Source organism: Oncorhynchus keta, chromosome 16 (genome assembly GCF_023373465.1).
Source record: "Oncorhynchus keta strain PuntledgeMale-10-30-2019 chromosome 16, Oket_V2, whole genome shotgun sequence".
Taxonomy (NCBI): Eukaryota; Metazoa; Chordata; class Actinopteri; order Salmoniformes; family Salmonidae; genus Oncorhynchus; species Oncorhynchus keta.
Genome location: NC_068436.1, coordinates 2,832,342 through 2,859,794, shown reverse-complemented (window position 1 = coordinate 2,859,794; position 27,453 = coordinate 2,832,342). Strand labels below are relative to the sequence as shown.

The 27,453-nt window shown below is 42.6% G+C and overlaps 1 protein-coding gene across 7 annotated transcripts in view; it reads left to right on the top strand.

Annotated features, from left to right (window-relative positions):
- The window catches only part of LOC118395356 (catenin alpha-2), a 697,964-nt gene that overhangs the window by 533,990 nt on the left and 136,521 nt on the right, over positions 1-27,453 (top strand). For 6 of the 7 annotated variants that reach the window (XM_052464403.1, XM_052464401.1, XM_052464402.1 and 3 more), the window contains one exon: positions 748-828. In XM_052464403.1, the coding sequence (XP_052320363.1) occupies positions 748-828 (81 nt within the window). Of the gene's footprint in view, positions 1-747; positions 829-26,974; positions 27,151-27,453 lie in introns of those variants that run through there. The other variant, XM_035789101.2, reaches the window with a different exon arrangement.

Below are 27,453 nucleotides of genomic sequence, written 5' to 3'. Positions count from 1 at the left end.
TCTCTCTCTGTTTTGTATTTCTAGTCGCTTACTCGCTAACAGAATAGGGTTTTATTCAGTGACAGCTAAAGGCCCTTGAGAAAGAAGCTATAATATATTATTTTTAGTCACACATTCACGAACAACATTTGGCGTCATTTGTTGAGCTCTAAAACCCTTGAGATAGAAGCTGGATTAAAGCTGCCGTTTGTAGTGTTCGGCGGGTGTTACCAACCCAGTCCAAGTGGCCTAGTTAGCATGTACAGAAACCCACCTGGTTACAATTGCTTGTGTGCCTCCAAAGCCTACAGTACTTCGCCTGTTAACATGGTTTCATGCTTGATGGACGTTTCTCAGAAAGGTCTCCATAGTTGCTCCCATGCAAAGTCGTCTTCGTCTGATGTCGGTCACCACGCCATCTTATTTGCTCTGAACTCTCCTTCTCAATCTGTGTGTATTGTAGTACCCTCACGCTCTTCTTTTATCCAGCCCTGCTGCTTTCTCTTACGCCTTGAACATCCAAAAGGCACTTACTGTATAAGAAACCGGAGGCAGAGAGTATTCCAGGAACTATTCCCCTCCTCTCCTCCCTTTTAACTGCAGTACAAACCTTTGTGCAGCCATTCCCTCCTGTAGTGTGTTACAAGCGTAATGCACTTTGTGATGTGAGCAGTTGTCTGTGTGTGATGATGAATTAGTAACGTTACACAGGTAACACTGAGGTAACACTGTGTCTCTCTGTTCCCCTCTCTCTCTCTCTCTCTACAGACTGGCAGGAAAGAGAAAGGAGACCCACTGAACTCTGCCATCGACAAGATGACCAAGAAGACCAGGGATCTGCGCAGACAGGTGGGTTGAGTTTGATGGACGCCATGTTTGCACCAAAGAGTTATATATGCGACATCCTTGAGCCCTTTGACACCTATTTTATGATGGAGCCAACAAGTCTTCTTGTTACCATGTTGGCCAAACCCTCCGTAGTACCTGATTCATGGTCTGCACTTACACATTGCACAGACTGACACTCGATCCCGCATAGACCGACTGCTATTCAGATACTCAATATCACATGCAGTCTCACTTCACAAACACAGAGCTAAAGAGCCAAATGTGTTTCTGTCATTCAAATCTATCGACCCGATCTTTACACGTACACACTTGATTTCATGAATCTCAGGGGAGTATAGAGGCTGAGAGCTCGGAGCTATTACTTTCTCCCAAATTGCAATGCTCCTCTCCATTAGTGGCCCAAAAGGAGACACTTCATGTAGTGTTACATCTTGTTATAGGAATCAAAAGTCAAATTGATTTCTTTGGGAATGCAATCTCATTTTGCCTCCCCATTCTTTCTACCCAAAATATGTTTTCTTTTTTTGTACCGTATAATTCATAAAAAAATTCAGATCTGGCGAATGGTATTCACGGTAACCCAAAAGCTATTCCTTCACTTTTATTAAGAGGTGTATTTCACAGCTCTATTACACAGTATTTATCAACCAAACAAGTGTTAATCTTACAGTATATCTTTAAAATGGCAATGACCTACAGTGCCACAGCTGTTGATAACTTAAATATTGGTCTAATAACCAATGAACTGAAAACACAGATTGATCAACTCCGACTGAACATGGTCTCTAACCTAGATACAGGAAGTGGTGGAAAAAGAGCTACATCATACTTGAGTAAAAGTAAAGATACCTTAACAGAAAATGAGTCAAGTAAAAGTGAAAGTTACCCTGTAAAACACTACTTGAGTAAAAGTCTAAACGTATCTGGTTTTAAATGTCTTTAAGTGCAGTGGTAGAAAAAGTACAAAATTGTCATACTTGAGTAAAAGTACAAAGTAAAAGTAAATGCTACTACACATCAAATTCCTTATATTAAGCAAACCAGACGGCACTATTTTCGTATTATTTTTCAATTAAGGACAGAAAGGTGCACACTCCAACACTCAGACATAATTTCCAAACACAGTAGTTGTGTTTTGTGAGTCCGCCAGATCAGAGGCAGTAGGGATGACAAAGTGTTATATTGATAGGTGCCATCATTTTGTCCTGCTTGAGCATTCTAAATGTAACGAGTACTTTTGTGTGTCAGGGAAGATTTAAGTACATTTTTTTCTTTAGGAATGGAGTGGAGTAAAAGCAAAAGTAGTCAAAAATGTAAATAGTAAAGTACAGATACCCCAAAAAACTACTGCAGGTAGTACTTAAAAGTATTTTTATGCTTCAGATCTACCTGCTGTGATCTCATAAAATATTCATACCCCTTGACTTATTCCACATTTTGTTATGTTACAGTCTGAATTCAAAATGGATTAAATAGATATATTTTTATCTCACACATCCACCCACACACATTACCCCACAATGACAAAGTGAAAACATGTTTTTAGACATTTTTGAACATTTTTTGAAAATTAAATACATAAATATTTCACTATTATTTTCAAAATTATTTCAGCTCTGTCAAATTGGTTGTTGATAATTGCTAGACAACCATTTTCAGATTTTGCCATAGATTTTCAAGTAGATTTTAATCAAAACTGTAACTCGGCCACTCAGGAAGATTCACTGTCTTCTTGGTAAGCGACTCCAGTTTAGATTTGGTCTTGTGTTTTAGGTTATTGTCCTGCTGAAAGTTGAATTCATCTCCCAGTGTCTGGTGGAAAGCAAACTGAACCAAATGATTCCATAGGATTTTTCCTGTGCTGTAATTTCTAAAATGGTTTACCTGATATAGATGAAAATACCCTAAAATCAAAGCGGACAGTCTGCTATTTAAGTCTGCTATTGTAAAGTACTCTCGTACAGAGACTAAATAACCAAACTTTTGTCACTGTGCCAATACGTTTGGAGTTCACTGTAGAGGAGACAGAAGGGAGAGGGGGACATAGAGGGGAGATATAGAGGAGACAGAAGGGAGAGGGGGACATAGAGGAGACAGAGGGGAGATATAGTGGAGACAGAAGGAAGAGGGGGACATAGAGGAGACAGAGGGGAGATATAGTGGAGACAGAAGGGAGAGGGGGGGACATAGAGGAGACAGAGGGGAGATATAGTGGAGACAGAAGGGAGAGGGGGACATAGAGGAGACAGAGGGGAGATATAGTGGAGATAGAAGGGAGAGGGGGACATAGAGGAGACAGAGGGGAGATATAGTGGAGACAGAAGGGAGAGGGGTGACATAGAGGAGACAGAGGGGAGATATAGTGGAGACAGAAGGGAGAGGGGGACATAGAGGAGACAGAGGGGAGATATAGTGGAGACAGAAGGGAGAGGGGTGACATAGAGGAGACAGAGGGAGATATAGTGGAAACAGAAGGGAGAGGGGGACATAGAGGAGACAGAGGGGAGATATAGTGGAGACAGAAGGGAGAGGGGTGACATAGAGGAGACAGAGGGAAGATATAGTGGAGACAGAAGGGAGAGGGGGACATAGAGGAGACAGAGGGAAGATATAGTGGAGACAGAAGGGAGAGGGGGACATAGAGGAGACAGAGGGGATATAGTGGAGACAGAAGGAGAGGGGTGACAGAGGGAAGATATAGTGGAGACAGAAGGGAGAGGGGGACATAGAGGAGACAGAGGGGAGATATAGTGGAGACAGAAGGGAGAGGGGGGACATAGAGGAGACAGAGGGGAGATATAGTGGAGACAGAAGGGAGAGGGGGACATAGAGGAGACAGAGGGGAGATATAGTGGAGACAGAAGGGAGAGGGGTGACATAGAGGAGACAGAGGGAAGATATAGTGGAAACAGAAGGGAGAGGGGGACATAGAGGAGACAGAGGGGAGATATAGGGGAGACAGAAGGGAGAGGGGGACATAGAGGAGACAGAGGGGAGATATAGTGGAGACAGAAGGGAGAGGGGGACATAGAGGAGACAGAGGGGAGATATAGTGGAGACAGAAGGGAGAGGGGTGACATAGAGGAGACAGAGGGAAGATATAGTGGAGATAGAAGGGAGAGGGGGACATAGAGGAGACAGAGGGGAGATATAGTGGAGACAGAAGGAGAGGGGGACATAGAGGAGACAGAGGGGGGCATAGAGGAGACAGAGGGGCATAGAGGAAGGGAGAGGGAGGACATAGTGGAGACAGAAGGAGAGGGGGACATAGAGGAGACAGAGGGGAGATATAGTGGAGACAGAAGGAAGAGGGGGACATAGAGGAGACAGATGGGAGATATAGTGGAGACAGAAGGGAGAGGGGGACATAGAGGAGACAGAGGGGAGGCATAGAGGAGACATAGAGGAGACAGAGGGGAGATATAGTGGAGACAGAAGGGAGAGGGGGACATAGAGGAGACAGAGGAGACAGAGAGGCGATAGTGGAGACAGAAGGGAGAGGGGGACATAGAGGAGACAGAGGGTAGATATAGTGGAGACAGAAGGGAGAGGGGGACATAGAGGAGACAGAGGGGAGACAGAAGGGAGACAGGGGGACATAGAGGGGGACAGAGGGGAGATATAGTGGAGACAGAAGGGAGAGGGGGAGACATAGAGGAGACAGAGGGGAGATATAGTGGAGACAGAAGGGAGAGGGGTGACATAGAGGAGACAGAGGGGAGAGATAGTGGAGACAGAAGGGAGAGGGGGGACATAGAGGAGACAGAGAGGAGACAGAGGGGAGGCATAGAGGAGGCAGAGGGGAGACAGAGGATACAGGGGGAGGGAAAGATGGGAGCAGAAAAGCAGGAATTACATAGAGGGTCTGATATAGTAATTATGTCACAACAGCCCCAGAGGGGACAATTCAATGGTGCTAAGAGACACTAGGCCTTCCAGGAGGGAGGGGAACTGAGCAAAGAGGCTTTGTCTGTGAAGTAACTTTGTGTGTGTGTGTGTGTGTGTGTGTGTGTGTGTGTGTGTGTGTGTGTGTGTGTGTGTGTGTGTGTGTGTGTGTGTGTGTGTGTGTGTGTGTGTGTGTGTGTGCGTGTGTGCCATAATCCCTTGTGTATGGCAGCCACCTCATGTTAGAACACAGAAACACACACAACGGTTGACACCTTTGTGTCATTGTGAAGAGGGGAAAGAACAGTGAGAGAATTAGTACAATGACAGTGACACCTGTCAGGAATACACACTCTGTGTGCAATTATAGGGTTTAACATGATTTTTGAATGACTACCTCATCTCTGTAGCCCACACATACAGTTATTTGTAAGGTCCCTCAGACGAGCAGTGAATTGCAAACACCGATTCACTGATTAATTACAGGTTGGATGGTGTACCAGATACAGATATCCTTCCTAACTCAATTGCCAGAGAGGAAGGAAACTGCTCAGGGATTTCACCATGAGGCCAATGGTGACTTTGAAACAGTTACAAAGTGTAATGGCTGTGATAGGAGACAACTGAGGATGGATAAACAACATTGTAGTTACTCCACAATACTAACCTAATTGACAGAGTGAAAAGAAGGAAGCCTGGACAGAATAAGAAATATTCCAAAACTAAACTAATACTGCAAATATTGTGGCAAAGCAATTCACTTTTTGCCTTGTGTATATAGTTGAAGTCGGAAGTTTACATATACCTTAGCCAAATCCATTTAAACTCAGTTTTTCACAATTTAATTCTAGTGAAAATTCTCTGTCTTAGATCAGTTAGGATCACCACTTTATTTTAATAGTAGAGATAATGATTTATTTCAGATTTGATTTCTTTCATCACATTCCCAGTGGGTCAGAAGTTTACATACACTCAATTAGAATTTGGTAGCATTGCCTTTAAATTGTTTAACTTGGGTCAAACATTTCAGGTAGCCTCCCACGAGCTTCCAACAATAAGCCTGGTGAATTTTGGCCCGTGAATTTTGGCCCCTTCCTCCTGACAGAGCTAGTGTAACTGAGTCAGGTTTGTAGGCCTCCTTGCTCACAGACACCATTTCAGTTCTGCCCAAAAATGTTCTATAGGATTGAGGTGATGGGCTTTGTGATGGCCACTCCAATACCTAGACTTTGTTGTCCTTAAGCCATTTTGTCACAACTTTGGATGTGTGCTTGGGGTCATTGTCCATTTGGAAGACCCATTTGCGACCAAGCTTTAACTTCCTGACTGATGTCTTGAGATGTTGCTTCAATATATCCACATAATTTTCCACCCTCATGATGCCATCTATTTTGTGAAGTGCACCAGTTCCTCCTGCAGCAAAGCACCCCCACAACATGATGCTGCCACCCCCGTGCTTCACGGTTGGGATGGTGTTCTTCAGCTTGCAAGCATCCCCCTTTTTCCTCCAAACATAACCATGGTAATTATGGACAAACAGTTCTAATTTTGTTTCATCAGACCAGAGGACATTTCTCCAACAAGTACAATCTTTGTCCCCATGTGCAATTGCAAACCGTTGAGCGGCCTTTCGGGTTATGTCGATATAGGATTTGTTTTACTGTGGCTATAGATCATTTTGTACCTGTTTCCTCCAGCATCTTCACAATGTACTTTGCTGTTGTTCTGGGATTGATTTGCACTTTTTGCACCAAAGCAGGTTCATCTCTAGGAGACAGAACGTGTCTCTTTCCTGAGAGGTGTGACGGCTGCGTGGTCCCATGGTGTTTATACTTGCGTACTATTATATGTACAGATGAACGTGGTACCTTAAGGCGTTTGAAAATTGCTCCCAAGGATGATCCAGACTTGTGGAGGTCTACAATTGTTTTTCTGAGGTCTTGGTTGATTTATTTTGATTTTCCTATGATGTCAAGCAAAGAGGCACTGAGTTTGAAGGTAGGCCTTGAAATATATCCTCAGGGACCCCTCCAATTGACTCAAATTATGTCAATTAGCCTATCAGAAGCTTCTAAAGCCATGACATAATTTTCTGGAATTTCCCAAGCTGTTTAAATGCACAGTCAACTTAGTCTATGTAAACTTCTGACCCACTGGAATTGTGATACAGTGAATTATAATTGAAATAATCTGTCTGTAAACAATTGTTGGAAAAATTACTTGTGCCATGCACAAAGTAGATGTCCTAACTGACTTGCCAAAACTATAGTTTGCTTACAAGAAATGTGTGGAGTGGTTGAAAAACAAGTTTTAATTAATCCAAGTGTATGTAAACTTCCGACTTCAATTGTATAGTGTTATGTTTAGGGCAAATCCAATACAACACATTACTGAGTGCCACTCTTCATATTTTCAAGCATACTGCATCATGTTATGGGTATGCTTTTAACCATTAAGTACTGGGAAGTTTTTCCAGGATAAAAAATAAATGGAATGGAGCTAAGCATTGGAAAACTCCAATAGAAACACTTGGTTCAGTTTGCTTTCCACCAGAAATTGGGAGATTAATTCACCGTTCAGCAAGACAATAACCGAAAACACAAGGCCAAATCTACACTGGAGTTTCTTACCAAGAAGACAGTGAATCTTCTTGAGTGGCCGAGTTACAGTTTTGACTTAAATCTACTTGAAAATCTATGGCAAAATCTGAAAATGGTTGTCTAGCAATTATTAACAACCAATTTGACAGAGCTCAAAGAATTTTGAAAATAATAGTGAAATATTTATGTATTTAATTTTCTATAATCCATTTTGAATTCAGACTGTAACACAACAAAATGTGGAATGAGTCAAGGGATATGAATACTTTCTGAGATCACAGCAGGTAGATGTGAAGCATGAACCTATGGTATACAGATGTAGGGTCTTAATTTGACCTGTGTTGTCGCAGCAACAGGATTTGAACGTTTAGTCCATTATGCTGCTTGATCAGTGGTTAGGCTATTAGCTGTTCAAAATAAGGCTGCATGAAAAGTGGAATACTGTTATTATGACTGTGTGTAGGTGTGTCTTTTCCATTCATTTATGTGCATGGTTATTCAAATATCTGACTGGACGTTAGTATTCAAATACTTAGGCAAGTATTCAAATTATAGGCCTATTTGAAAAGATTAGATTTAGAAAGGCTTTTTCTAAATTAAATAAAAATATCCTTGTGACAATGTTACATACCAGGATATACCATGACAATTACATTTATTAATTTAATAAAACATACTTTTCAATGTAGTTTTATGACGTGCAAATGCGCCCCATAAAAAGATTGGTAGCCTACCGATAGCCTTCACGTGTTTAACTACCGATAGCCTTCACGTGTTTAACTACCGATAGCCTTCACGTGTTTAACTACCGATAGCCTTCACGTGTTTAACTACCGATAGCCTTCACGTGTTTAACTACCGATAGCCTTCACGTGTTTAACTACCGATAGCCTTCACGTGTTTAACTACCGATAGCCTTCACGTGTTTAACTACCGATAGCCTTCACGTGTTTAACTACCGATAGCCTTCACGTGTTTAACTACCGATAGCCTTCACGTGTTTAACTACCGATAGCCTTCACGTGTTTAACTACCGATAGCCTTCACGTGTTTAACTAACGATAGCCTTTGTTTAACTACCGATAGCCTTCACGTGTTTAACTACCGATAGCCTTCACGTGTTTAACTACCGATAGCCTTCTTTACTACCGATAGCCTTCACGTGTTTAACTACCGATAGCCTTCACGTGTTTAACTACCGTGTTTAACTACCGATAGCCTTCACGTGTTTAACTACCGATAGCCTTCACGTGTTTAACTACCGATAGCCTTCACGTGTTTAACTACCGATAGCCTTCACGTGTTTAACTACCGATAGCCTTCACGTGTTTAACTACCGATAGCCTTCAACTACGTGTTTAACTACCGATAGCCTTCACGTGTTTAACTACCGATAGCCTTCACATGTTTAACTACCGATAGCCTTCACATGTTTAACTACCGATAGCAACCAAAAAGTAGGCTGTTGTTTTATCTGAATGGGTTTGGCCTCAATTAGCCATGCTAGTTATAGCTGGCTAACTAGCTCGCTGTATGTGTAAGAGAAAGTACACCCAAACACATATCACAATCACATACGTAGGCCTACAGATAGCCATTTCATTGTCAACCTGTTTCATATTAGTTTCTCTGAGCACAGAAAATCATTTTGTAGACAGTTGCTTATACAGAGAATAATTTTGCAGACAGTTGCTTATACAGTATGGCCCTTATACACACACACACACACACACACACACACACACACACACACACACACACACACACACACACACACACACACACACACACACACACACACACACACACACACACACACACACACACACACACACACACACACACACACACACACACACACACACACACACACACACACACACACACACACACACACACACACACACACACACACACACACACACACACACACACACACACACACACACACACACACACACACACACACACACACACACACACACACACACACACGTTAACAAACACTTAGCATCTCAACTTGCCCTCATCACACATGCATAGATAGGACATTTGATTGCCTACCCAAGATTGTGGGCATACATTAAATGTTGAGTAAATCAAAGGTGTGTGCAAACAACACATAAAGCAACCCGCACAGGTAAAAAATGACATCCTGACCGGCTGTTTGCTTTTCACCGAGCTCAGCGTTAATCACAAGGACCGAGGATTTTCTGGAGATGTAAATCACTTGCCACCAGCCAATCCCACGTGTCGACCACCACAATGTGCCACTCAGTTCCGCTAGACAATGAGCCTGTCCCAAATGGCACCCTATTCCCTACATATTGCGCTACTTTTGACCGGGGCCCATAGGCAATAGTCTGCCATTTGGGATGCATGCAAGCACTCGCTGCAGGGGCCTAGTAATGTAATTAGAAAATGCCTTTTAAAATCCTGTGAACACCTCGGCACGGGGTTGTAAATATCGCAGCGGCTGCGACACGGTTTACATCGGCCACTCAATCGTACATCACACCCCCTCGTTTTACTTCACTCTCTCTCTCTCTCTCTCTCTCTCTCTCTCTCTCTTCCTTGTTCAATTTTTTGCCCCGCCTCCCCCTGTACAAAGTGTGCGCCCCGTCCTTGGGTGTGCTTTTGTGGCCTTGTTACTCCACCAATATTGGGAAAGCAGTAAACTCTCTCCGACACGTGTATTATAATTATAGATGTTAGACCCCCCCCCCCCCACCCATCACACACACACACACACACAAAGAAGAGGACTGTTTACAGATTTGCAAGGCCATGCACTTTTTAATCCTTTTTAGACATTTATTTCATTATCTACCGCGGTATTAAACCGAGGCGAGATGTTTATTGCGTGACTCCTCACGTTTTATGGTACAGTAAAGTGGTTTTAAAGGAAATGAAAAGTGTTTAATAGCTCTGATTTACTCGCGCGAAGGAGTTCTGCCGCAATTTCATTTTCGACCCGGTAATTCTGAACCATCACTTCTAATTCAGTCAGGCACAACTCTCAACAACTCTGAAATGGTCCCCGTGTTACAAGGCTGATCGCACCTAGTGTCAGCGTGCTGGGCAAGAATGTACTGATCCCCTATCAGACCTGGCCTCACCAGAGTTTGAATCCAAACTCTAAACATTACAGAGAGAAGATGAACATTCAGTGTCTTATTAGCCTTTGACTTGGGGATCTGAAAGATATAAGAGACTTATAACAAATCAATCAATTAATTTACAGTAAAAAAAAAACAGTGTCCTACTTTAAACGAACTACAATGTATAAAGGCTTTATAGAGCATATATGCAGCATTCACATACACTACTCAAATCATCCATAAGATGATTTCTCATTCTATAAGGGAGAATTGTAGTATTGAAGTTGATCTAATGACCATAAACAATAATTGTCCATGACATTCCAATAAACTGAGACTTTATATGCAGCAGTGCCAAAACACATGTTGTGTAATAGTGGAAGCATCCCAACTGGCAACCTATTCACTTTTTAGTGCCCTTTTTATTTTGACCAGGGCTCATAGGACTTAGTGCACTATATAGGTACTATAGTGTCATTTGGGATAGACACATATATTTTTTTCCCCTCGTGTTTTCTTTCTTATTCTGCTCCACTTGGATTCTTCGTCTGTTACACAAGTACCCTCACTTCCCCTCCAATATTTTTCCTCTCCTTGACAGTACGTGTGTCTGTCAGAGTTCTGGGAAAACGACTCATTGCCCCAGTTAATCAGAGATGCGTCATCAAATGTCATTGGGTTTGTAAATTAGATTGAATGATGGTGATGGTGATGAGACATCCATGCGTGGTGAATGCCTACTCTCTGGCTGTGTCTCAAATGGCCCCATATGCTCTATATAGTGCACTACTTTTGACCAGAGTGCTATGGGCCGCTACTATATCGGGAACGGGGCGCCATTTGGGACGCAGTGCATGTCTGTTTGCAGAGACTTTGGGGGATGAGTCGCTCTGGTTAATTACAACACATAAGGAAGTCTGGTCCTGATTATTCACTAATTATTGGATTATTATTAAAAACAAGGCGGCTGTCCGTCTTGGCTGCTGCGTGAAACATAAATGTCTAGTATCTCTCTCTCTCTCACACCCACTCCAAACATACACACACACACACACACTTCATATCTAACATCTAACTGTTGGCGACTACTTCCTACCTCTGCGAGAGAAATATGGCAGAAATATGAGAAAATATCGAAAATATAGAGAAAATTGCATTCGCTGCAATTACTGCCGCTTTTAAATCCGAATCCTTTTATCATTTAACTCTGTACAGCCCCACACGCACACCAAATAAGACACGCCCACCCCACCCCTGTTCCATTCATACGTCTCTTAGTGGCATTGCTCTTAACCCCTTAAGCTCCACCCACTTTGCCTTCTGTTGAGCGGGACAGGTCACCCAGCCTGCAAGGTGGTTCTGCATAAAGGTAATAGGGTATTAGCAGGTCAGAATGAATATGCAGTGACCTGCCCACTTTATGCTAGCCTAAACGCCACTAGAGAGAGACTGCCTGGCCCTTGTTCTTGTGTAGGGTTAATGCTTTTACTGTTTGCTACAGTAAGAGACTGAGAGGCTGAGAGTAGCACAGGTGAGGAAAACGACTAAAGTATGGCTTTGAAGGATAAAGGATGCACCCCAAATGGCTCGCTATCCACTATATAGTGTACTACTTTTGAACACGGCACAATGGGGAATAGGGTGCTACTTAATACGGAACCTATGTTAACTTTCTTTATCTTAATTTACTTGAATATGTAAAGTATGTATGTAGTTATTTGGTGTATTTGGATATTCAATGCATGGAGGCTCTAACCCAAACCTAATTAATACCAGCATGTCACCTTTGCAACTACCGGGAAACAAAACTGTAGATGACCTTTACTCCACACACAAACACTAATGCAAAGCTCTCCCTTGCCCTCCATTTTGCAAATCTGACCGCTATCCGCCTGATTCCTGCTTACAAGCAAAAACTCAAACAGGTAGTGCCAGTCTGATGTAAACTGATGCTAAGCTACAGTACTGCTTTGCTAGCACAGACTGGAATATGTTCTGAGATTCAAATGATGGCTTTGAGTAGTTTACCACATCAATCACCGGCGTCATTAATAAGTGCATCGATAACATCGTTCCCACAGTGTACGTACATATCCCAACCAGAAGTCATGGATTACAGGCAACATCTGTGCTAAGATAAAGACAAGTTACACGTTGTTCGCAACTTGTTTTGTACATAATGTTGCTGCTACCGTCTCTTGTGACCGAAAAGAGCTTCTGGACATCAGAACTGCGATTGTTCACCTCAAAATGGATGAAGAGGTATTCATCAATGAGTCGGACAGGAGGGATGTAAACACAGACCCACGACCAGGCCCAGATCCCCATTATTCGCTGGAGAAGGAAACCCAGATTTGACAGAAAGGGATCAGGGTGACTTGTGAGGATCAGGCGACGAGTAGCTAATCTGCCCATGCCTTCCACCCTGCTAGCTAACGTTCAATCACTGGAAAATAAATGGGACGAACTGAAAGCACGTTTATCCTGCCAACGGGATTTTAAAGCTGTAATATCTTATGTTTCACCGAGTCGTGGCTGAACGACGACCTTAACCTCTTGGAACATACAGGTGGTGGGTTATACATCCTTTCGGCAGGACAGAACAGCAGCCTCTGGGGTGGAAGCCTATGCATCTATGTAAACAACAGCTGGTGCAAGAGTCTCAAGGTTTTTCTCGCTGGAGGTAGAGTATCTCGTGATAAGACCACACTGTAGACCACACTATCTACCTCGAGAGTTTTCATCTGTATTCTTGGTAGCTGTCTACATCCCACCACAGACCAATGCTGGCACTAAAACAACACTCAATGACCTTTATACCGTCATCAGCAAACAGGAAACTTAAATCAGTTTTACCTCATTTCTATCAGCATGTTAAATGTGCAACCAGAGGAAAAAATTCTAGACCACCTTTACTCCACACACAGAGATGTTTACAAAGCTCTCCCTCACCCTCCATTTGGCAAATCTGACCATAATTCCATCTTCCTGATTCCCGTGTACAAGTCCAAATTAAAGCAGGAAGCACCACTGACTCAGTCTATAAAAAGTGGTCAGCTGAAGCAGATGCTAAACTACAGTACTGTTTTGTTAGCAAATACTGGAATATATTCTGGGATTCTTCCGATGGCATTGAGGAGTACACCACATCAGTCACTGACTTTATCAATAAGTGCATCGAGGACATTGTCCCCACAGTGACTCTACGTACATACCCCAACCAGAAGCCATGGATTACAGGCAACATTCACACTGAGCTAAAAGGGTAGAGCTGCCGCTTTCAAGGAGCAGGACCCTCTGGGGTGTGTGCTTAACTCCCTCCTGTAGTCCCTGTTCACCCACTACTGTGTGGCATTGCACGACTCCAACACCATCTTTAAGTTTGCCGACGACATAACAGCGGTAGGTATGATCACTGACGACGATGAGACAGCCTATATGGAGGAGGTCAGAGACCTGGCAGTGTCGTGCCAGGAAAACAATCTCTCCCTGAATATCAGTAAGACAAAGAAGCTGATCGTGGTCGTCAGAAAACAGAGGGCAGAGCACGGGTCGAGAGTTTCAAGTTTTTCGATGTCCACATCACTACGGATATGTCATGGTCCTAACACACAAATACAGTTGTGAGACGCCACAACAATGCCCAGGAGGCTGAAAAGATTTGGCATGGGCCCTCAGATCCTCAAAACGTTTTACAGCTGCACCATCGAGAGCATCTTGACTGGTTGCATCACCGTTTGAAATGGCAACTGACACCGCCTGGTATAAGATATCTATACCAGGTGGTGTCAGAGGAAGGCACAAAAAAATGTGAAAGACTCCAGCCACCCAAGCCACAGACTGTTCTCTCTGCTAGCGCACGGCAAGAGTACCAATGCACCAAGTCTGGACCCAACAGGACCCTGAACAGATTCTTCCCCCATGCCATAAGACTTCTAAGCAGGACATTGAAATAGCTAATCAAATGGCTACACAGACTACCTGCATTGACCCTTTTTCGCACTAAAACTCTTGAAATTGACTCTAAGGACACACAATAGACTCTACCCACACGCATACTTAAACTGAAACCCCAACGCACACACCACACACACACACACCACATAACATACAAGCATGCTGACGTCACACACCCTTTTACACTCACCAAATACATTGCTGCTAATGTCTATTATCTATCCTGTTGCCTAGTCACTTTACTCCTACCTACTGTATATGTACATACAGTTGAAATCGGGAGTTTACATACACCTTAGCCAAATACATTTAAACTTAGTTTTTCACAATTCCTGACATTTAATCCTAGTAAAAATGCCCTGTCTTAGGTCAGAATAATAGTAGAGAGAATGATTTATTTCAGCTTTTATTTCTTTCATCACATTCCCAGTGGGTCAGAAGTTTACATACACTCAATTTGTATTTGATATCATTGCCTTTGAATTGTTTAACTTGAGTTAAACGTTTCGGGTAGCCTTCCGCAAGTTTCCCACAATAAGTTGGGTGAATTTTGGCCTATTCCTCCTGGCAGAGCTGGTGTAACTGAGTCAGGTTTGTAGACCTCCTTGCTCACACACGCTTTTCCAGTTCTGCCCACAAATGTTCTACAAGATTGAGGTCAGGGCTTTGTGATGGCCACTCCAATACCTTGACTTTGTTGTTCGTCAGCCATTTTGCCACAACTTTGGAAGTATGCTTGGGGTCATTGTCCATTTGGAAGACCCCATTTGCGACCAAGCTTTAACTTCCTGACTGACAGTCAACTTACTGTATGTAAACCTCTGACTCACTGGAATTGTGATACAGTGAATTATAAGTGAAATAATCTGTCTGTAAATAATTGTTTGGAAAAGTGACTTGTGTCCTGCACAAAGTAGATGTCCTCACTTGGCAAAACTATAGTTTGTTCACAAGAAATGTGTGCAGTGGTTGAGAAACAAGTTTTATTGACTCCAACCTAAGTGTACAATATGTAAACTTACGACTTCAACTGTAGCTACCTCAATTACCTTGTACCCGTGCACATCGACTTGGTACTGGTACTCCCTGTATATATAGCCATGGTGTTTTTACTCCAGCCCATCTGGCATATGCTGAATTGCCCTATGGCCAGTCCCTTTCTGTGACTAGCAATAATGCCACGGTACTGCCAGCAGCTGGTTTAAGGCCAAAGAGATGAAACAAAGTGAGAGACAATGTGGGCGAAACAGAACAAAAGAGAGGGGTGGAGAGAGAGGCTGAATATGAAACTGTAAAAATAGCGTCCCAGCTGTTCCGAAAGTTGATGAATAGTCCTAATTGGGGAAAGAGAAGGGCTGATTGTGCACTGAGCTAATATCCTCAAATGTCTCGCCTCGCCGAAATGACTATTCCCCTGATAGCCAGCTACCGCTACAGGTTGCGTCCCCATTTACAGCCTATTCTCTATATAGTGCCCTACCTTGGCCCAGGGCCTATAGGGCTCTGGTCAAAAGTAGTGCACTATTAATGGAAAAGGGTGCCTAGAGACGTGCCATGTGTTCCTAGCCTTGTCATCCTGTTTGTTATGAATGCCTGTTGTCAAGTGACTTCTTCACAGGGGCTCGCTCCCAATCTTTGACTGATGGCTGATCGCAGGGCTCCCCCGTGGCGGCAGCGCAACAAATGCTACAGTACCCGTTCATTATAATGGTTATATACTGGATTAATTCTGCTGTTTGTTTATAGTGCATGGAAATTGGAATCAGAGGAACAGCTGTTTCTTATCAAGACAGATGGCTCGTTGATTAGCCATACGAGAGATGCAAAATCACTGTCGTCTATAAACTAAAAGTGTATGTGTTATTTTTTCCTATACATTCTACAGTAGATCAATGTATGTGTCTGGTAACAAGCACAAAATGATGTAGGTTGGTATCAGTTATTCTGTTAGTGTTTCACTTCCGACAGATAACAATGAGCACAAAAAGACAATTCAAGTCGAATATATAGTAAAGCTGTTTAACTTACAAATGCTTCCGTGGTGACACAGTATCTCGCTGACTGACAATGACAATGGCCCCCACACTGCTGTCAGCGTGACAGGTATGGTGTCAAACGGTCAGTCGTTAACGCTGTCAGCAGTCGTTTTGCCCTCCACTGACTCTCTCCCCGCCACTCGCTTGGGCTCCATCGCCGCCTGATAACCCTGTGGCGTTGCTTCTATGGGCAGCGTTCTTGAGGCCTGACCACGGGGACCCGGGCCTGCCACCAGAAATGACTGATAAGAGAGGGAAGGAGGAGGGTGGCTGATAGACTAGCTCACAACACTCTTAAAGGCCCAATGCAGCTTTTTTTAATATAAATATCAAATCATTTCTGGGTAACAGTTTTGTACACCACATCACCAAAAGTATGTGGACAACCCTTCAAATGAGTGGATTAAGCTATTTTAGCCACACCCATTGCTGACAGGTGTATAACATCGAAGCACACAGCCATGCAATCTCCAATCTACATGTTCAGTAAAATGGCCTTACTGAAGTGCTTAGTGACTTTCAACGTGGCATGACAATAGGATGCCACCTTTCCAACAAGTCAGTTCGTCAAATTTCTGCCCTGATAGAGCTGCCCTGGTCAAATGTGACGTGGAAACGTCTAGGAACGACAATGGCTCAGCCGCGAAGTGGTAGGCTACACAAGCTGACATAACGGGGCTGCTGAGTGCTGAAAGCGCGCAACACTCACTACCTAATTCCAAACGGCCTCTGGAAGCAACCTCAGCACAATCGCTGTTCATCGTGTCCTTCATGCAAAGCGTTTCCATTGCCGAGCAGCCGCACACAATCCTAAAATCAACATGCGCAATGCCAAGCGTTGGCTGGAGTGGTGTAAAGCACACTGCCAATGGACTCTGGTGCAGTGGAAACACGTTCTCTGGAGTGATGAATCACTCTTCACCATCAGGCAGTCCGATGGATGAATCTGGGTTTGACCTGCACAGAGCCCTGACCTCAACCCCATCGAACACCTTTGGGATGAATTGGAACGCCTACTGCGAGCCAGGCCTAATCTCACAACATCCGTGCCCTACCTCACTAATGCTCTTGTGGCTGAATGGAAGCAATTGCCCAGAGCAATGTTCCAACATCTAGTGGAAAGCCTTTCCCAGAAGAGTTGAAGCTGTAGCAAAGGGGGGACCAACTCCATATTAGTACCCATGATTTTGGAATGAGATGTTCGACAAGCAGGTGTTCACCTACTTTTGGTCATGTAGTGTACATTACTGTTATAGATTTTCATTAAAATAGCAAAAATATATTTTTAGCAAAAAATGTATCAAGACTGTCTGGGAGTGGTCTGAGTGGGGAGGGGAAAACTGAAAATGAGCTATTATTGGCAGAGAGGTTTGGAAGTCTCCTTTTATTGGTCTGTTATCCAGTTATCCATGTCAGCACGGAAAGCCGAAACTCCCACGCAAACCTGCTGTGTAGATTGTATTTTCAACTAGCAACTATTAGGAAATAACACTGATCACATTTGTTCACACTTTTACGGTGTTAGTTTTATCAGCTGTTGTACAATAGGATATAAAACACAGGCAAAAACAACATTTTGATTACACTGGGCCTTTAATGTCAGCACTCATTATGGACTGCTGGAAAAATCCATCTCCAGCCATCATCTACTGTCCTTTACCTTGCTGGTCCACATGCTGTATGTATTATCAGCCATGCTGCACCTATCTAGTCTACATCCGCTGCGCCCGAGCCATTAACAGATATGGTGTTCTTACACATCATGCATACATGTTTGGGTGAATAGAACTATTGGTGAGTTCAGGCACAGTGTAGGTGCCGTAGTAACTAGCCAGTGGGGCAATTTGCCATAAAAAAACACTTTCTGGAAAGACTGCACAGGCAGCCACATTCCAAACCAAGGCTTTCCAGTTTCCTCATTGGGTGGTTATCCGCCAAGCCCACTCGTATTGCCACACTTGTTGCTTGGGCTGTTTCTCCTCTCTATTTTTACGAATTATTTGCCACTGGTCTTACAAAGAGCTAAAATGACGTGTGTATGCTGATGATTGCACACTCTACAAATCAGCATCTACAGCCAGTGAGCTTCACTGAGACTCATAACAAGGGGTTTACAGTCAGTGTCAGAATGGGTCATTAACATTAACAAACTGGTCTTCAGTACATCTGAAAAACCAAAAGGATTGTCATTTGGTTCAAAGCATCTTAGACCTACAGGAAACCTCAATGGGAGACGTGCATAAATGACAATTGAACAAGTTAAACTCCCAGGAGTAACGTTTCGTGGTCCGTTATCATGATCAAGGCATATTGACAAAGTTGTTGTGAAGATGGGGTGAGGTATGTCTGTTAGGAAAAAAATGATATGTATGTTCTGCGTTTTTGACACAAAGATCAACTGTGCTAGTTGTTCAGGCTGTGATCTTGTTCCGTCTTGATTACTGTCCGCTAGTGCGTTCAGGTGAAGCAAAGAAAGACATATAGCCAAGCTGCAGCTGGCTAAAAACAAAGCAGCGCGCCTTGCCTGCACACACGGAACTAACATCAACAACATGCATGATAGGCATTCGTGGTTGAGGACAAATGGACTACTTCTCTTCTAGTCTTTCAAAAGAAACATGTATGTGTCGAAAAGTCCTAATCATTTGTATAATATATTTGCCGACACTTCAAACAGACATACATAACCCCCCCAGACACGCTGCTATGGGTTTCTTCACGGTACTCAAACCAAAAACAGACTTCATGTGTTGTTCAGTTACTGTGTGTATAGAGCCATGTCATCATGGAACACTCTTCCACCAGGTCCCTTCCTCTCAGGAATGATGTTTGCTTATTCAGAGACATATTCCCTGTAATGCTTAGAGAAGATCTCATGTCAAGTGTTATTGAAGTGTTGTGGTTGCAGGTTCACTTGGCCCTTCATCTAAAGCCTTTTCTTTTGGGGGTGTTGCTATAAGCCAGCAAGTGCTAACAGTCGGTATCTAAATAATGTGTGTGAAATGCTTGATGGTGTATGTGATGTAAACAGAGAGGTCTACTTTCTTGGGGACCTGAATAAATACTGTTTTTTTTTATCAAAATGTCTGCTGAAGAGGAAGTGTCTCACTGCAAACAGTGCCTGTAATCTGGTTCAGGTTATTAATCAACCTACAAGGGTGTTTACAAACACCACATGGACAGGATCATCCACATGTATTGATCACATTCTTACTAATAATATAGAACTATAGTTGCTATATCCAAGAAATCCAAAGTTCCAAAAACTGGGCCTAAAATAGTGTATAAGAGTTTTCCACAACAATACAACGGATTTTGCTGTGACTCTTATGTGGATGATGTTAAAAATATGTGTTGGTCTGACGTGATTAATAAGGAGCATCCAGATGCTGCAATTGACGAATTTCTGAAATTGCTTCTTCCAATTATTGATAAACGTGCACCTGTTAAGAAACTGACTGTTAAAACTGTAAAGGCTCCATGGATGGATGAGGAATGTAAAAACTGTATGGTTGAAAGAGATGGGGGCAAAAGGAGTAGCAGTAAGTCTGGCTGCACATCAGACTGGCTGACTTACTGCAAAATGAGAAACTATGTGACTAAACTGAACAAAAACAAGAATAAACTGTATTATGAATTATTATTAGATTAATGATATAATCATGATATCAATAATATAAATATCAAGTAGTCGATATTAAATTATGGACAGAGAGACAAATTAAATTCCATCTGTCAATGATTCAGATTTTTATTTGACCTTTATTTAACCAGGCAAGTCAGTTAAGAACAAATTCTTATTTTCAATGACGGCCTAGGAACAGTGGGTTAACTGCCTGTTCAGGGGCAGAACGACAGATTTGTACATTGTCAGCTCAGGGGTTTGAACTTGCTAGTCCAACGCTCTAACCACTAGGGTACCCTGCCACCCCGGATGGCTTATTCATCACCAAACATTTGATATTGCAAATTATTTTAATGGTAACGTCATTGGCAAAGTGAGCCATCGTATTCATTCATAAAAAAACAAATAATGAAAGAAATGCATCGATAGGTTGATTTTTGTCAAGTTAGTGTGGGAGAGGTGGGAAAATGATTGTTATCGATCAATAATGACACACCTCTTGGCATTGACAACTTAGATGGAAAGTTACTGAGGATGGTAGCTGACTATATGTACTGTCTGTCATATATTTAATCTGAGCCTAAAGGAAAGTGTTTGTCCTGGATGGAAGCCAAAGTCATTCCCCTACCCACGAGTGGCAAAGAGGGCTTTACTGGTTCTAACAGCAGACCTATCAGCTTGTTCCCCAGCTCTTAGCAAACTGTTGAACAAAATGATGCTTGACCAAATACAATACTATTTTTCTAATTAATTAACAACAAACTTTCAGCATGCTTATAGAGAAGGGCATTCAACATGATTGGTTGAAAGAAATTCATAATACGAAGATTGTGGGAGCTTCTTTTTGTTAGATTTCAATGCAGCCTTTGATATTATTAACCATAACATGTTGTTGAGAAAATGTATGTGTTATGGCTTTTCAACCACTGCCTTATTGTGAATTGCCATATCGTGGATGCAGAGCTATCTATCTAATATAACTCAGAGGGTTTTCTTTAATGAAAGCTTCTCTAATGTCAAACATGTAAAGTGTAGCACACCGCAGGGCAGCTCCTCAGGCCCACTACTCTTTTCTATTTTTACTAATGACCCGCTACTGGCATTAAACAAAACATGTGTATCCATGTATGCTGATGATTCAACCATACACTCGTCAGCAACCATATCTAATGAAGTCACTGAACCCTTAACAAAACTTTGCAGTCAGTTTTGGAATGGGTGGCCAATAATAAACTGGTCCTGAACAACTGTAAAACTAAGAGTATCGTATTTGGTACAAATCAGTCCCTACGTTCTTGAACATGTTGAGGAGACTAAATTACTCTGCTTTACCTTAGATTCTAAACTGTCATGGTCAAAACATATAGATTCAATGGTTGTAAAGATGGGGAGAGGTCTAGCCATCATAAAGAGATGCTCTGCTTTTTTGACACCACACTCCACAAAGCAAGTCCTGCAGGCTCTAGTTTTATCTTATCTTGATTATTGTCCAGTCATATGGTCAAGTGCTGCAAAGAAAGACCTAATTAAGCTGCAGCTGTCCCAGAACAGAGTGCCACGTCTGGCTCTTCATTGTTAACAGAGGGCTGATATAAATACTATGCATGCCAGTCTCTCTTTGTTAAGAGTTGAGGAAAAACTGACAACATCACTTCTTGTTTTTATGAGAAACTTTTAAAAAAAAATCAAAATGGTTTGAATAGTCAGCTTACAAAGCACACTGACACCTTACCAGGGTTCTTTTCACAGTCCCAAGGACCAGAACAAATTCAAGGAAACATACAGTGTTTTACAGATTAGTATATTAAGTATTATACAGCCATTAGCACACGGAACTACCTTTCATCTCATACAGCGCAAGTGAACAGCAGACCTGGTTTAAAAAACAAATAAAGCAACACCTCACGGCACAACGCCTCTCCCCCTTGAGATCGAGTTGTTGTGTGTATGTACTGACATTTATGTTTAACCGATAGATGCACACACACGCACATGACATGTTTATGTTTTTCAATGTATGTAAAAAAACAAAATCTCTGATTATTTATTGTTTTTGTTATGTGTCAGATCCAGGTAAGACTAGCTGTCGCCGCTGGCGGCTTAGTGGGAATCGTAATAAATCAAATAAAACAACAAATCCTCCTCTTCTCTCATTTGTCATCTCCCCTCGTCCTCTCCTCCTACCGCAGTTCCCTGATATCAAATATGAGCACTATTACTTCATTTTCATTTGCACAGGCTGTTTTGTCTCTCTCTGTGGCGCCCCGGACGTTTATCCATATGATTGCTCCTGACATTTTAATAAGAAACTTTCTGCCACTGACCCCCCTCGGCACACACACGCACACACGCACACACACACACACACACACACGCACGCACGCACGCACGCACGCACACACACACACACACACACACACACACACACACACACGCACACGCACGCGCACACACACACACTCAGCTCCTGCCATCTGCACTGAATCACAAGTGAGACCGGGGAACGGGGGAATACGACTCCAAACCACCCCGCCAATGTTTTCCCTTTCATAATTGGATTCTCTATTTTCTTCCTTATAATTGCATATTTGTTTTGAGCTTTTTTGATGTACCTTATTTCTCTTGTCGTAAACAAACGGGGGAACAGGGGTAGGGTTGGGGGAGGGGGGAGAAGGGGGTGGAGGTGGGGGGAGGTAAAGTAAATCATCGCCAATGTAAAAATCTGCATTCCTCGCGCCGACCTCTTACATAACACTGATGAGTCAAACATACTGCATCGCATTGAAGACACACACACACACACACACACACACACACACACACACACACACACACACACACACACACACACACACACACACACACACACACACACACACACACACACACACACACACACACACAGGGGATATTTGCGACAGTTCTCTCCATCAGACATCTCCTTTGTTGTGTCAGAGCAGGTGTCTAATTCAGAAAACAAACACAGTTTCTCTCCACCATTAAAAAAGGAAATGTGTAAAGCAAACGCTAATCTCCGTCTTTGAAGATCACACGGCCCTCTGCTTATCTGCAAACAGCCCAACGGATATTCATCTCTCCCAGGTTTTTTTGTTAACTAAATATGCCGTCCAAATGATTTCACAGCATTCCTTTCAATGCTTTTATCCAGCGTTAGAGTTAGGTGTGAATCGCAGCAGGTTTAACTGGGCTTCTAACTCGATGTGTGGATGACCAGATAGAAGAGAGGTAGAGGATTAGACAGAGAAGAAGGGGAAGAGAGGAAGGGGAGAGAACAGGTATTTTATAATATAACGTCAAACTTTTTGGGAGACGCTCAAAGCAATTTGTGCTAAAGCACTCATTCTCTCTTTTTGTTGTTTCCAATTTTCCACTCGCTGTTTTCGTAGTCTGAGCAGGAGAAATCACAGAAACACTCCACTCTTTCTTCCATTCCAATTTACCAGCAAAATGACATGACTCTCGCTCAGATTCCATCTACTACACAATAGACATCACAGTATTCAAGGGAAGGCTGACTGGAGTCACTGCAATTGTGTTTTTATCAGTATCACCCATTTCATATGATGATGTGACATCAGGACATAGGTCAAAAGGTGGCTAATGGACCAATAACCTTTTCACAATACTAAACTGCGTCCGAGATACCATAGTTGATGCTGGAAAAGACCACATGAAAAATAAAATATATCCGAGCCAGAACGGTACGGTTCAGTTTTGGTCGGCGCGACAGTGTGATAGAGTCTGCGTAGTCTGGCATTTATACCGACATAACTTCCAACGCCAACTCATGTCTACGGCGATACCATGCGACCGCGCAATGTATGATACCAGGCATGATATATTACTTTAATTATGCAAATGTACAATGATATACAGTGTACCATTTGGCAATCACACGAGTAGAGTAGAAGTAGTACTAGAGTAGTAGAGTAGTTGTGCAGTTGCAGTGACTCCTCCAAATAACTTGTGAGGAGGAGTGGTAGTGAAATACAGGAGGAGGGTTGGAGAGAGAGAGAGAGAGAGAGAGAGAGAGAGAGAGAGAGAGAGAGAGAGAGAGAGAGAGAGAGAGAGAGAGAGAGAGAGAGAGAGAGAGAGAGAGAGAGAGAGAGAGAGGGGTGAGAGAGAGAGAGAGAGAGAGAGGGAGAGAGAGAGAGAGAGAGAGAGAGAGAGAGAGAGAGAGAGAGAGAGAGAGAGAGATGGGGGGGAGAGAGATAGAGAGAGAGAGGGGGGAGAGGGAGAAAGAGACATTCAGTCATTTTGGTAGTTAACGCGTAAACTATTGTAACTTGGGTCATTTATACTTGAATAACGTTAGAAGATATTCGAATATATGGATCCGTGTCCAGGACACGGTTCAAGAGAAAATAGCTTAGCAATGGGGAAAAACATGTCATCAGCAATGCCATTATTTTCAATTAACTCTGCAACTTTTGCAATTATTGACTTCTTTCACGACAGCCACAAGTTTGGTGCCAAAACATTAACAACAAAGACACAATGACATAGTAAAATAAATAAAAGTGGAAGCCCTTATATTAAACACCAATGCAGTTCACTAAGTTGATTGTTTGTATTTAGGATCATGTTTTACAGCTTTGTCATTCTATTATTTTTGTATCATCTTATTTGATTATTGAATTTTTTATTGTATTATTTTGTTTATTTTTGTACATGTGATGAGGCCACACGGAGGACCAGAGATAATTACAGATACCTGTGATAATCTGTAGTACCCAGAAAGGCCACTAGTTGGAATACATTCCCCTCAAAACTTGAAAGTTACCAAAATTCTGGTAGTTTACTGGTAAACCTTGAAAGTTACTAGTAATATGCCCTGACTTTGTAACCCTACATAGAACAAGAGAGTGCAGATTGACGAGAGAGAGAGAGAGACAGAGAGAGAGAGACAGAGAGAGAGAGACAGAGAGAGACAGAGACAGAGAGAGAGAGAGAGAGAGGAGAGGAGAGACAGAGAGAGGGAGAGACAGAGAGACAGAGAGAGAGAGAGAGAGAGAGAGAGAGAGAGAGAGAGAGAGAGAGAGAGAGAGAGACAGAGAGACAGAGAGACAGAGAGAGAGAGAGAGAGAGAGAGAGAGAGAGAGAGAGACAGAGAGACAGAGAGACAGAGAGAGAGAGAGAGAGAGAGATGGCTGAAAGATTTAAGTGGGAGTCCTGTGGGGTTTGGGCATTGGGAATGCTGATGGTGCAGAGAGGAGAGAAGGACTGAGTGCTACTGTATCATCCCTCTTTCTTTCAGTCTCAGTCTAACACCTCGACGTCACTTTTAGGCATTGCTCAATACTATTTAATCTAACATGTACTTATTAACATGAATATTATAACATCAAGTGGTGGTTTCCTGGACGCAGATTCAGTCTAACCCTGAACAAATGTTCAATGTATGTTCCCCATTTTCGGTCCAGAGTTAGGCTTACTCTGTGTCTGGGACACTGCCCCTATGTATACAGATATACATGGCAGAGTGTATTCCAACATGATCTATATATATTGTATGGTTTATATACAGATAAATGATGAAACATATTCGATCAGACTCAAGGCTATAGCACACTGACAATGGGAAAAGTCCTATTAACAAGGAGGCTAAAGTTCATTAAAAGTCCTAGATTAGATTATTGGCACAGGGGGAGACGGATCATTAACTAGGAGAGCACTCCCAGCACTTCTCTCTCCGAATTTCATGCTCAGGTACCCCGCAACCCAAATGAACATGGCACATTGATTGCGATAGGGAAGAAGTCTCGTTCCTACTCTTTTCCTTGAACAAATGGCTGTGGTTCATGCGCGGTGTAGAAAAACGTTTTGCAACCTGCAACCAAATCTGAACTTCTCGTGGGACACAAGAACCGCCACAGGCCAACGCCCACTGACGTTTGATTTCGTCAATCGGGAAAAAAAATCTGCTCCCCCAAAAACGCTATGTCCTGCTCCTTCCCTGACTTTTCCTAAATGTTCACTTTGCCCCGAATTTTGAATTCACAAACAGAAAAGTATTTCGAGTCTTTTAACCTGTTTTCTTCCACACCTATTCCTAAAAACCCTCGGAGACAATGTGCTCTGGGATGCTGGTGCGCAGCCAGGCGCTAAAGCGTCTCTCTCTCTCACTGAATGAATGACAAATGAAGGAATGTGGGTGACAATCGTGCACCTTACTTCACAACTGCATTGAAACGAGGCCTAACTGAATGATAAGGAGGGTGAAGCGGTTGATGTAAAATGAGAAAGACAATAGGGTAATGATGAGTTTGTGTTATGCCCATTGATCAGCAGCAAACCATTTGACCACGCGCCTCTGTGGTTGACACCATTTACTTTGTAAAAAATAAGCTGTTATGGGACTGTTTGATTTAATATAACTCTATTACTAATCCAATATATTGTACGGGAAGCGAAAACATGCTACGTGTGGCAGTAGGCATTTAGAATAACGCAAAACATGTCATTGGCTCTATCCAGCGAAGCAAACAATGCCAGCCCGCTGAACGAATGAGAAATGGATGGAATGGACGATAATTGCGCGAAGTTACTTCACGATCAAATTGAAATGAGGCCTTAACTGAATGTTGAGGAGGGTGAAGAGGTTGATTTAATGTAGAACGACAATAGTGTAATGAGGAGTTTGTTATGCCTGTTTATCAGCATTGGCAATCATGTTAATAATAATTGAACCGCGCCTTGCGGGTTAATATCGTTCTCTTTTATGTTTTACTTTGGAGAAAAAAAAAGAAGCTGTTACATCATTGTTTTATTTACCGTAACTCTCTTACTAATGAAATGAGGACATGCTATTATGCCTTTAGAATGATGCGAAACATATACTTGACTCTGTCCAACTTGTGGAGCGGGAACCAATCGATGCCAGTCAGCCTGCACAGCCGGCCCAACGAAACTGCACCTAAACGTATTTCACGCATAATAAGAGTTAGCCTATAGACAAGATTCAATGGACAAGAATCCGATGAGTGACAATGTTGGGCCTATCAGTTGTCAAATTGTACATGGAGAGATGGGTGAAATTTACAGATGCAAGGAAAGGATCATCGCTTTATCAAATCCTCCTTCAGAGTCACATGCAGGTAAAACGTTGTGATTTCTATATAGTATCAGAAAGAGCATATTCGGGAGTTTCTATGACACGCAACCTTTGTCAAATAACTGTCATAACATCAGAGGTGCGTCTCTATTTCCAAATGTCACTTTTACCAAGAATATCCGTGCTGTCAATGCATTCATCACATGACCACGCGCGCGGCAGCATTGCTCTGGCTGCTAAAGCAAAAATGTGAATACTCTATTTATTTATGCAATTCATCGTTTACAATAGTTCATGCGCTGGTGCTTTTGTTTAGGAATACAGCAAATCATTTCACCTGTCACCT